Source organism: Photinus pyralis, unplaced genomic scaffold (assembly GCF_008802855.1).
Source record: "Photinus pyralis isolate 1611_PpyrPB1 unplaced genomic scaffold, Ppyr1.3 Ppyr1.4_unclustered_Scaffold2346, whole genome shotgun sequence".
NCBI classification, from domain to species: domain Eukaryota; kingdom Metazoa; phylum Arthropoda; class Insecta; order Coleoptera; family Lampyridae; genus Photinus; species Photinus pyralis.
Window position 1 is genome coordinate 56483 of NW_022171185.1, and position 12808 is coordinate 69290.

A 12808-nucleotide genomic window follows, 5' to 3' on the forward strand; every position below is an offset into this window, starting at 1 on the left:
ACGGTACCCCCTTCCGACGTCCCGTTCACCCGCAATTCGCGATTGAAGATTTGACTCCACCATCAGTGAGATCGTGTCGCGGGCTACCACATTTCCTTTGACGGTCCCCACTTCCGACGTCCCGTTCACCCGCAATTCGCGTTTGAAGATTTGACTCCACCATCAGGAAGATCGTGTCGGGGGCTACCACATTCCCGTTGACGGTACCCCTTCCGACGTCCCGTTCACCCGCAATTCGCGATTGAAGATTTGATCCACATCAGTGAGATCGTGTCGCGGGATACACATTCCCTTTTTACGGTAACAACTTCGAACGTCCGTTTCACCGCAATTTCGCGTTTGAAGATCTTTGACTCCACCATCAGGAGATCGTTGTCGGGGCTACCACATTTCCCTTTGACGGTACCTCCTTCCGACGTCCCGTTCACCGCAATTCGCGTTTGAAGATTTGACTCCACCATCAGGAAGATCGTGTCGGGGGCTACCACATTCCCGTTGACGGTACCCCCTTCCGACGTCCCGTTCACCCGCAATTCGCGTTTGAAGATTTGACTCCACCATCAGTGAGATCGTGTCGCGGGCTACCACATTCTTTTTTACGGTACCCACTTCCGACGTCCCGTTCACTCGCAATTCACTTCTATTGGCGACACGAGAAAGAGAGACAGCGATTCGAGATTCACGAAACGTTAAACCGCGTGAGTTCGCAACGGAAGGTAAAAGGCGCCTGACTACTTCTCGAAGACGCGCGCGCCGCCTCGCAAAAGGTCGTTAATTTCGCCCCTATGACAAAAAACAAAATTCCGCCACGCAGGAGTTGTGCGCGTTTACAACATCTTTCCGACGACACCAATTTCAAAAGAATCGGACCAAAACTGTAGTAGAAGATAGGAAAAAACTGAAAAACCTTCACGTTAGTATACTACGCTCGAGGATGACGCCCAGATGTCGCCAACCCCACATCATGTAGCCATGTCCCCAAGGTTGACAAATTTCACGGCCTTGTAGATACACGTACACCCGTTGCCTTTCTACAAGAGTTCTTCTACGCGCCCACATTTGCTGCCAGCCAGCCAGCCAGCCAGCCAAAGTGAGATTAAAAGCTACTTTTTACAAAAAAAATTTTTTGCAAAAATGCGCTAAAAAGTGGTTTAACGTCAGATATAAAAAAAACGCTTTTGACAATCTTGCACTCTTATTCGCAAAATTTTAACGAAAAACCGAAATCATAGTAACCTTTTTGCGGACAAAAAATTGTTCAGTTGTTTAAATTTGATTTAAAAATTGTAGCTAATTATACGTGCTATATAAACTTATAGAAGAACTTCTTACGTTAGAGCAAGAAGGTGTTAACTTACATGATGGCAGAACACAACAAGATACGAAGAATCGCATATACGATTTTCAGCAGGGGAATTTTTTGACTCTCAGCTCGCATTAGGAAAATTCTACTAAAGAAATTATTTTAGCATGAGATTAGTTTGGGGGGACAACTTGAGCCTAAATGGAATTTTAGGGCTTTCCTCTTGGTTTTCCAATCTTTTAACTGCACTTTTTACTGTCGCTTATGGAAACGTTCTAATCAATAAGGAGGAGTATGCAAATACATTCAGAAACAAAAAAACATACAATCTTGACGTCGTATTGTTCCTGAATCTGTTCGATTAAACACATTGGAAAGTACTCGATGCGTGTCCGACGGATGGAGGTTTATTAACGCAGAAATACAATCTGCATGCAAAGAATTGTGACACGAAGCTAATGCTTCAAAAGGTCAATCAAAAATTTTATTTTTTCTATAAAGTACCTAAAATTTCTCAACCTTAGTCCAAAAATTAGTTGCCTGCGAAATTTAGATTCTCTCAAAAAAAATTTCGAAAGACTGTAAAATTTTGACGGAAAAAGGTTAGGGTATAACAGCGAAATTATTAAAGTTACAATTTTGCTCTAAGACTTTTTTCGGTATCCCTTATGGCTCGTCTTATGGTAAAGGAATTATGTTCCAATGGGTTTGAAGTATAGAGTGTATAAAGTGCTACTTTTTTCAAAATCGCGCTAAAAGTGACGTAAAAGAAGACTATTTTTAACACTCTTCCAAGCCTCATGTTCGCGAAAATTTTAGTTCTCATATTATGCACAATTTGCTGGAAGGTCATTACGAGATAATAAAATCACGCAAATTTTATTGAACAGAACTTTTTAACTATCAGTTTTGTACTTTATTACAATTGATAATTTGACACAAAGGCTGGTCAGTCAAAATAATCGAAACTTTACAATGTAGAACTTTTTCATCCATAGTAGGTATGTCTCCGTGACTGTACAAATAAGGTACTTTTTAATTATGACTATGTTGATAGGTTCTCGTGGATTCTCGCGTGGATTATGTGGAGAAATGTATTGAGAAGGTTAACTTCAGCAATAGAGAAATATCTTCAATGTTGAGCATTTCTGACACTAAGCTTTCAAATTTAAATTAAGTACAAACTCACAATCGATGCTCAAGGATCATATTTTGTGAGTCGATGATTTTTGAAGAAAATGATTTGGCATAGGTACCATCAGATATACGAATATCGAAATTTTAGGAAAAGTTTTTAACATCTCAAGATAGCTCCGTTTCGTTTTAAATGTGCAATGAGTACTCCTTACATGTCCCAGTACCGATAATTAAAAACGAGATTACAAACCACACATATGGTACTAGTAAAATCAGTACTGGCTTTGAATATAAAATTATATATTCAAAGGTACCGGTCAGAGATCTGGTTACTACCACCAAAAGATTCTTCCTGATGGAGATTGAGAAACGGAATTTTCGAAAATTTTGCCTTGAAATTGGGCACTGGACAGTGGTTTTACAACGTTAATTATTACCTGGGTTATTACCAAAAGGTGAATTAAAAAACCCGAAAGCTTTCATAAATGGCCAGATACCACAATCACAAAAAAGGGCACCCGATGATCATTATTGTAAGTTGTGATAAACTGCAAAAATGCAACAAATAAATCTGTACGAAAACGGCAATAAAATCCAGACGCAGACATCGAGTGGTTTGCCGGTAGGCCGATAATGGCAGGTCCACCTGGCATTTTTATCTGAGCATAAGTTTATTGCACGCAAGATAAGATATTCATAATTCAAAGGGAAAAATGTCGCAAATTCCAAACCGTGCACCAAACAAAAATTGTGGTGTATTAGTCTAATCATTACTCATTCCCACATATCTTACTAATGCGTAACACTAAACTAGATCAAATTAATGTGTGAATAAACAAATTTTCGCGAAAAACTGGTAAAATGCCACTTGATTAATTACCCACATCGTTAAGTTTAGGGGTGTCTAAATTTATCATACTTTGTAAGAATTCATCAACCCCTAAGATTCGGGAAAATTCAGCTTTTTTTGCTTTTTGCTAACTGTGCAAAGCCGAAAATTATAAGTTAATTTCAACACTCGCAGTTTTTCAAATAGAGTTAATCCTTGGTAGCAGTCGGCTTTCAAGGGATTAGCATGGACGCGATTTTAAAAAAAAAGGTCGAGCGCAATCCTGCAACTTTCATTTGCAATTTATAAAGAAACAATGCACACAAAAGTAAACCGCGTCCACGCTATAAATAGAGTTAAAAACCCGATTTAACGACGGCGAGTCAAGTACAACTTCACAGGTAAGTGTAGTTGCCCAATCAAATAAAGGTATACACTATCTTAACGTATGAGCAACACACCTGTTAATGAAGCGAGGCCGGCGGCCCAAAGCAGCCAGAACCACATTTTTGAAAGTTCAACACACTTGAATTTCGAATTTCGATCGAAAACGGGCACCGGAATAAGTTTCCTCATACGCAAAAAATACGCGAATCGCTCAATTTAAACACTACGCATGTACACCTAACCTTCCGCAATAACGTATACTGACTGACGAATTCCTATCCCACCACCCACTCAACGTACTCTTTCTCGAGCGTCATCGTTCGACGTCGGAATTATATTGAAAAAGGAAATTATTTGTTAAAAAATTATATACAGCTATTGATTTCTTCTATTTCCCATTTTTTACACAGTATTTAATCTACTTTTCCTTTATTGAAAGTTAGTCATTCTAGATTAATGGGTTTAACGAGGACACTTTACATGGCAATCAATGTACCCCTGTTTCTCCTATATTTATATGCCTTTTGAAAGTTTAACGTTTTTTGTGTATTTGGTAATTGGGGGCAGTGCTCAATCAAGACCAATTTTATAGTTGTGTGGATCTGGGCATACACTCAATTACTCTATTTTTATAATTTCCCATGGAAAGTATCGTGGTTTTTCAGCAGAAAGTAGCTTATAGAAGCCAATTTTGCTGTAAATAAGAACATCACATGAGCCCTTTTGGTTTCCCTGCGTACGGTTTTTCAGTACACCATTCCTGATAAATTAGAATAATATAGACATTACTTGTTCATTGACTGTGTTGGTTTGAAATATTACACTTGTAATCATTTGTCGATCACTTGCCTCCAGGGTAATTGTGGCACAGTTGCATAATGGTGACAGGTGAGACATCAATCGCGCCCCAAGTTAAAATTGAAAAGATCAAAGAAGAGTGACGTTGAAATTATTCGAAATCGTTTGTTGGTTTTTGAACCCTCAAATGAGCAACAGTTTTAATTAAAAGTAAACAGTGCCTACTTTTGTTGTGCAGAATGAATTACGGCTAATTTGCACATAGGTATTGTAATTAAGCTTGGTCTTTCCCTTTTAGTGTCTCATAATTTTTGCATTTTTTTGCTACGCTCTGTACAACAATCAGTTAATCAATTACCCGGGTGCAAAATAGTATGCCAATTTTTTCATAGAAAGGAACAACAAATATTTGACACCAATCGTAGGTTCTATTCGCAGCTAAACTAATACCAAAGAGTAACTAATAATGTATTCTTTGCTAATACCTAAAAGAAACTATGGATTGTCCTACCTAAGCAGTGTTGGGTAGTATCATTGTATATACAACGGTAGTAATCTAGATCCATCACATGGATGTAGATCCTTGTTAGATGATGATCTTGTATCTGGATCTAGATTATTTTATAATCGATCTTCCACTAGTATAGATCCAAAGATCAATTTTAATTTATATAAAAATGTTTTCTGTGCAATATTTAACATTAGCGGAGTAAATCGTTTCTATTTAAAGAATAAATGTGTTCCATTTAAGTTTTTGTGATTTTTCGGCATTTTAAGCACACCACTTTGCCTTAACTTCTTTAGTAGTAATTCCCTATAAGCATATTTAAAATCACATCGAGCGATATGTCGCAAATCGAATGATTTGTAAATTGAGTTCTGCAACAGGCGTCATTTTGGGCTACTAAGTAAATGTAAAATCCAAGACTTTCTTGGTATTTATGCAAATTCACTTATGCACCTAGATTAATCGAATCCCTAACACCTACTTTTTCTTGAAATTTCTCAATCCGTGTATTTAACGGCGGGTAGGTACTGGTAAAGGATTAGTCTGTGAGAATTAGAAGAAAGAAACGATAACGGGATTAACTGCTGTACAGTGCAATGAATATTTTAATGATTCAGATAATACATACTATCAATTAAATAAGTACCCCGCTTTAAAAGAATGTTTTTTTAAATATAATTTTTTTTTGTTTTTTTTTTGATTTTTTTTTTTTTGGACAGGTGGGGAAATGCATTACGCACACTCCGGATAGAAGTCCGGAGTAGTGTGGGACTCTCCCATTATCTGGGTATACCCACTAAAACCCCACCTGAGGCTTCGGCATCTATGGCCATTAGCCTTTATACTTACACTAAGGTACTATAATATCACAGTTTCTGAACACACAAAACAAGACAGGCGTGATTACATTTACTTATTTACTACACAAATATACATAAAGACAAAAATTTAAAAATATCACAGATGGTTTGCAATACCAATTTGTTGGATGAACGCGAGAGTATTTTTACATTGCTCTTCATTTTTAAAGTTATATTCCCATATCAGGTTTATATTAAATATCACACGTACATTCATATACTGCGGACAAATAGAAATAATGTGATGTGGTGTTAAATTAACACCACATTGTTCGCATAATGGCCGTTCTTCACCTGCCAACAAATACCCCTGAGTGAGAGCAGTATGCCCCAGACGGAGTCTGTACAGCCTGATCAAGTTCAAACGTCTAACGTCGATATAGAATAGCGGATCCAGACTAGGTTTGATCCTTTTCAAAGCCGTATCAGACTCCGACCACTGCTCACTCCACCGCTCATAGATTTTACTTTTCACAAGTCCACGCCGTGCAGTAGATGACATACTCGTGAAGTCAATATTCTCCAAATGGAGGTGGTTTAATACCTCTCTAGCCCTAACACCTAACGATCTACATCTGTATAGACGAGCAATGGTAGTCGCATCAGTAAGGGATCTAAAATTTGGATGTTTATCATCTAACCTTACTTTTATATAGTAGGTAGTTTGCAACAATCTGTTTCCGGCGAAGAGCTAGAGGGGGAATATTTGCCTCGACGTAGAGCGATGGAACTGGACTTGTTGGATATGCTCCCAAAGAATATCGAATAGCCAGGTTCTGAATCTTATCAAGTTCCCCAAGCAAAGCATTATTACCACACGTAGAGTACGCTGCACATCCATAATCCATCCTTGATAGGATGAGGGCCTTATATATATCCAGTAGGGTCTTAGGGTGAGCTCCCCACCTATGATGAGCGAGAACTCTGATGATGTTCAGCGATTTTCTACATGTAGCAGTAACATTATTTAAATGCTTTGACCACCGTAATTCCCTGTCAAAGGTAAGCCCGAGAAACTTGACTTCCTGAACAACACTGATTACACGATCATTCATTAGTAGCACAGGATCATAGTGCGGTCTACGGAGTCGGCAAAAGTGGACAACCTTTGTCTTTTCCTCCGACAGCACAAACCCGACCGCATTGGCGTTACTACAGATTTTGTTTATGGCCACTTGTAGACTTCGAGTTATTGCACCGACAGTCTTACCAGAACAACAAACCATTAAATCATCAACATACAAACATTTATCAATCATCCCCTCAACACCTTTAGCTATTTCGTTTATGGCGATGCCAAACAGGGAACAGCTAAGTGTTGATCCCTGCGGCACACCATTTTCTAAAACATACTCTTTTGAGTGGATGTCACCGATTCTTACAACAAACTTTCTGTTCTCTAGAAAGGATTCTATACATTTTGGTAAGTTCCCTCGAAGATTGTATTTATACATATTCTGCAATATTCCATATCTCCAAGTCATGTCGTAAGCGCCCTTTATATCAAAGAAAACCGCAACCAGGTGCTCACCACTGTCAAATGCACTCAGAATTCTATCGGTCAATTTGACCAAATGGTCAGCCGTTGCTCGTCCCTTCCGAAAACCCGTTTGATAAGGTACGTATATATTATTATCTTCAAGAAATGTTTGCAGCCGCACATTAACCATTTTCTCTAGCAGTTTTCCCAAGCAAGACGTTAAACTAATTGGGCGATAACTTTGTGCCAGCAACGGATCTTTTCCAGGTTTCGGTATAGGAATGACAACGGCCTGTTTCCATTCCGAGGGGTAAGTATGTTCATTCCAACAAATATTAAAGAAATCTAATACTTTGTTGCATTTCAGGAGTACAGTGATGAAACATCTGGTTGTGGATTTCGTCTTCTCCCGGTGAACATGACTTGGTGTTACGGATAGCGATATTCAACTCTTCTAAGGTAAACGGAGTATTATAATTTAAGTTTTCGTTAGTATCCAAAATAATAGGAATGGATTCTTTATGTTGTTTAGTGTGAAGAAATGTATCCGCATAATTTTTGGAGCTACTAACTTGGTAAAATTGGGTTGCTATGATATCCGATATATCCTCTGGTTTATTTGTGATTTGTCCCTCTGAATCTCGCAAGAAGGCCAGACTATTGCAACCAATTTTACCTGATACGGCTCCAACCTTTTTCCACACTTCCTTGCTAGTAGTGTCCGGTGTAATCGTGGACACGTATTGATTCCAGGAGCTCCTCTGTGCTTCTAGTATTTTTCGGCGACACTCCGAACGACGTTTCTTAAAAATTATTAAATTGTCCAACGTAGGATTACGTCTAAATCTATATAAGGCTTGATTTTTTAATGATATTTTTTCTTTTATTTCAGACGACCACCACGGAACCATTTTTGTTTTATTGCCAGGTTTGGATTTTGGAATACTGGCGTTCGCAGCGTCTAATATAGCAGATGTAAGAGTTTTTAAACTTAAGCTATCTAGGGCTGGAGGGACGAACTTACTTGTAAAAAGTTCCCAATCTGCTTGTGGGATCTTAAATCTAGCCACTGATCTTATCGTGAGATTTTTGCCTCTAACAGTAATGATTATGGGAAAATGATCGCTGTGATGGAGATCAGTTTCCACCTCCCATTCAAAATTACAGTATATATTTGGAGAACATATAGAAAGATCAATTGCGTCGAATGTTCCGGATCTCACGTTGAAAAACGTGGTCGAACCGTTATTCAAGATACTTAAGTTATCGTTTTCTATGAGTTCCAATAACTCTTTGCCTCGGGCATCATTTGAGGTAGAGCCCCAAAAAATGTTGTGGGAATTGAAATCTCCGACAAGAACAAAGGGTGTTGGGAGCTGATTTATAATTTGTCTAATTTGTTCTACTTCATATGCTGTATTAGGAACGTAGATGTTACAAAGTGTAAAAGTTTTAACAATTTCAAGTTGTACTGCTACAGCTTGGTAAGTTGTATTTAATACAACTCTTTTATATGGTGTGCCTTTTCGAATGAGAAAAGCCACTCCTCCACAGGCTCTTTCAGGTGAGTAAAAATCTTTCCTTACCAGACTGAAATTTTTTATATTGTATTTTGATCTCGGTTTCAGGTGCGTCTCTTGAAGAGCAATACACAATGGTGTATACTTTTGAATTAAGAGTTTCAGTTCGTTGAAATTGTTAGATAGTCCCCGACAGTTCCATTTTATAATTTTTGTTGTATCCATTTTAAAAGTAAGTAGACAATTGTGTGCTGTCCTCTTTTGCACCCATAGAAAGAATATTTAGTGTAGGCGGGCAAATTCTAACGATTTTCTGTACATTTAATGCATATTTATTTGGGTTTATGTTTTGCCATTTAATGATGCAGATTACTAGGTAATATTCTTATTATTAATAACAGTTTAAAACTAATGTTAACAATAAAAAAAACGATAATACTAAACAAATCTTATTGTAATACCGAAAAGTACAAAAATTGCGGCACCTTCCTTACGGTTTTAGAATAATGAATCAAAGCACAAATACACCCATGTAAATCAAATTTACCTATGAAAGATCTATAAAGGATCTAGATCATTTTGGGAGGATCTTGGATCTTGATTTAGATCCTTTTTTACGTGTGGATCTTTGACCTGGATCTAGATCATGGATCAGTATCTAGATCCAGAAATAAAGAACACAAGCTTCTCAATGCTGTCCAATTGACGATACCTCAAAAGAGACACCCGATCAATACAACTATTTAAAGAAAGTATCTGTCGATATAATTACACTGTACCAACCGTTAGTAAGGGTTCCTGCTCCCTGCAATGACACAAAACGCATCGCAGAGCATCTGCACGGACAATTTTTAAATAAGAAGGCATCAACATTATTTTACATCTTACTTTGTAGCGCATTACCACAAAAATTTAAAAAAAATACGTCCGTCCCTGTAGTCGGGTCTTGTTTTGCAAAAATTCAAATGCAAGAAGCATTTCATGTAACACTAATACCGTTAGCTTCCTAATTCGAGTCCGAAAATGCCGTTTGCCAACTTGGAATTCCAACCGGAAGTGAATTATTCGAGATCGCGTCCAAAATAGCGCCAAATTTAGATGTTTTTCTGCTTTCGGTCATATACAGGGCTTAGAACGGGTTTATGCATACAATAAAAATCTACAAATGGGTACATGAATACGCATGTAGAATTTTACAATCTACAAAAAATTTATTTACAACTTTGGTGTTAAATAATTAGGGGATAAAATAATATAAGAAATTACTATTGAAATCACTATGGTGCGTAAACCAATCCTACACCCTGTATATGCTATAGGCTATGCCTGTGTTTTCGGTGACCTGGAATACGATTAAACACTTAACAATAATTTTGGTGCATTAAAACTATATTGTAGGCCATATTTTAACGAAAATTCTACAAAATTCGAAAAGTGAAGTGGAAATGTGTATTAAAAGCTGTGGTATGTTTGAGGGGATTCAATAGTTATTTTCGCGCTTTCGTCTCTGTAAGAGTAAGTTATATACATGACAACGTCAAATGTAAGGCTCCAATTACATTACAGGTTGCTATTGACAGCGGAATTTACAATCTTATTACTTACATTCCGAGGAAAATAATGACTTACCAATCTGTTACATTTGACATTTGATTCAGCTTTAACTGAACTGCGCCACACGGGCCGGCTGGTGCATCTTCAAAATTAATTGACTCAGTTAAGATTGCACCGCATTTAGAGAATTTGAAACAGGCTACCACACGATCCCCTTTTTATTTCAAATTTTCGAAAAGTGCCTATAATTCGCAGGGGGTATTAGAGGGTGGTAATAGTTTCGTAGTATAAATTGGAAAATGAATAATAATAAAAATTGACTGGTTTCAGGTTTCTTCTCAATCGTAGATAATAACGCTAAAAATGAGTGACTAAAAATTCCTTACAAAGTCTTGGATGATTTTTGTTCTCTGTCTTTGTTAATTTTTTACTTTCCATTTAGTAATGCTAATGGGTATTGTAAGATCCTACTCGGGTAACAGCACTTTCGTCCTCTAAAATGTGTGTGTTTTGTAGCATTTCTTCTTTTTTTTTCTTCTTATTATTAGTTGTTTTTGTGGCAATAAACATTATAAACATATAAACATTAAACATAAACATTCTTCAGAAAGTCTACGTTCGGTGATAGCGGGTAAATAGGGGTTATTTACGTTTTACATGTTATGCGCGTTATGCGGTTATCATTTCCAATGTTTCCGATGGTTGCAAGGATTGCGAAATCTGTGAATTTTTAGCGCATTTTTGAAAAAAATACGCTATTATATTCGTCATTGCTGGCAGGCCGGCTGTCCGCGTTAGATCTCCACAACTACAATAGCTAGAGACTTCAAATTTTCACTAAAAGCTTTCTGCTGTAGTGTAGATGTGCAGGCACTAGTCTATTTTGAGTTAGATTACTTGTGAGATCCATAATTGAAGAAAATAATTTCGATATGGGTTTCGGAGGTGCTATAATTTTACCGTTAGATAGCGCTACCAGTATAAAAACTTATTATTTACTTTGTGATTTGTTTTACAAAATGACGACGTACATACCGTCAATAGAAATTAAATAAAATTAATTATTTAATGCAGCCGAAATTACTTGTGAGATCGATAATTTTAAACTTCGCTAATAAAATACTGACCTGCATTACCAAAAATGCGCTTTAATCATGCATATGCTGATTTACAACTTGTTTTATAAGTGGACTTACTGAGCAGTAAGATTGGCACTAAACATTCGACATATTGCTTCTACAGAATGAATGTTCATGAAACCGCAGATCTTGTTACAAAAAGTTAATGATGCATTCTAAATGTGCACTTGTAAGCAAACACCATGAACATAATCATTCCAGACCAGAAAGACAACAAACATATAAAAGTATATTTCAGTGTGACATAGTGTACAACAGGATAATTGTATCTTAACCGGGCTTGCTAGTTCAAATCAATATTTTCGAGGCCAACCTAAGCGAAATGCTATTTCAAAATGAATTTTTACAACTTAGCTTACCTTAGCCTTCTCTTTCAGTATACATGCATAAAGCATCGTTGCTGTTTCACAGTCATTACCGTCATCGTTTACTGTAAATAATTTACCTTACTCGCATGATTCTTAAAAATTCCACTTACCCTTTACACACGCCTCGGCCACTTGTTTAATCTTGACATAGTAATCCTCGTCAAGATTTTTCGTTTGTTCAATAGCCGCCATCGTACTATCCTTGTCAATTTTTCCGTTTGCATTTAGCTGAAAATTACCAATAAAAGCAACCAAAGGACGACGACAGTGTAAGCAATACAAATCCTTCCTTTTTGAACATACAAGCCAAGAAACACTTTCCAGTTTCTGTCTCGGGAGGTCGATTAGCGATTAGTGGCGCGACATCCGCTGAAAACTTACAAAATTCTTTGGAGAGATCTTGGGGATCGGCTTACCTTCCGTTGCGCCCAATTGCGACATGCACATCATACCGGTCTCCAGCATACGCGTTTTTATTATTTCGACCAATTCTGGATTAATCTGGAATGGATCGAAGTTAGATTTATTCCGTTTGGAATCGCGAAACTTACGCAGCAAGCAGTTGATAAAATTAGAGAGAAAATGGTGAGTGTCTTCATCTTTCGCTGTTCGGCTACTGACAAATTGTAGTAACGTATACATAATTTCCTAATTTATACCCAAACTTTTAAGGACACGCGGTGAATACTTTGCAATTAAACAATCAATTCGTTATTGTAGTCATTTACTTTTGCAATTGATGTTTATACAAATTAGTGGGAAGAGGTAGCTGAAGCTGAACAACTCGATTATACCTTATGATTTTGCTGTAATTCGTAGTCGGAGAACCATTTGTGTGAAAATGTGAAAGATGATGGATGAAGTGCGACAAGGAAATTATGAAAAACCTAAATTCAAAGTAATAGCAATTGAGATAATCAACCAC

The 12808-nt window shown here is 37.2% G+C and overlaps 1 protein-coding gene and 1 long non-coding RNA gene across 2 annotated transcripts; one reads left to right on the top strand and one right to left on the bottom strand.

Moving 5' to 3' along the window:
* Nucleotides 1-7449: 7449 nt before the first annotated feature.
* Nucleotides 7450-8253, top strand: LOC116181818. Its single transcript, XR_004147346.1, has 3 exons — nucleotides 7450-7612; nucleotides 7670-7761; nucleotides 8195-8253. It is a non-coding gene; the product is annotated as an uncharacterized LOC116181818 (long non-coding RNA).
* A 3478-nt stretch (nucleotides 8254-11731) lies between these two features.
* Nucleotides 11732-12521, bottom strand: LOC116181816 (general odorant-binding protein 28a-like). Its single transcript, XM_031502242.1, has 6 exons — nucleotides 12435-12521; nucleotides 12300-12384; nucleotides 12164-12252; nucleotides 11994-12111; nucleotides 11875-11945; nucleotides 11732-11828 (listed from the first exon to the last, which is right to left on the bottom strand). Exons 1-6 carry the CDS (start codon nucleotides 12480-12482, stop codon nucleotides 11799-11801), a joined length of 441 nt encoding a protein of 146 aa, XP_031358102.1. The 5' UTR covers nucleotides 12483-12521; the 3' UTR covers nucleotides 11732-11798.
* Nucleotides 12522-12808: the final 287 nt, after the last annotated feature.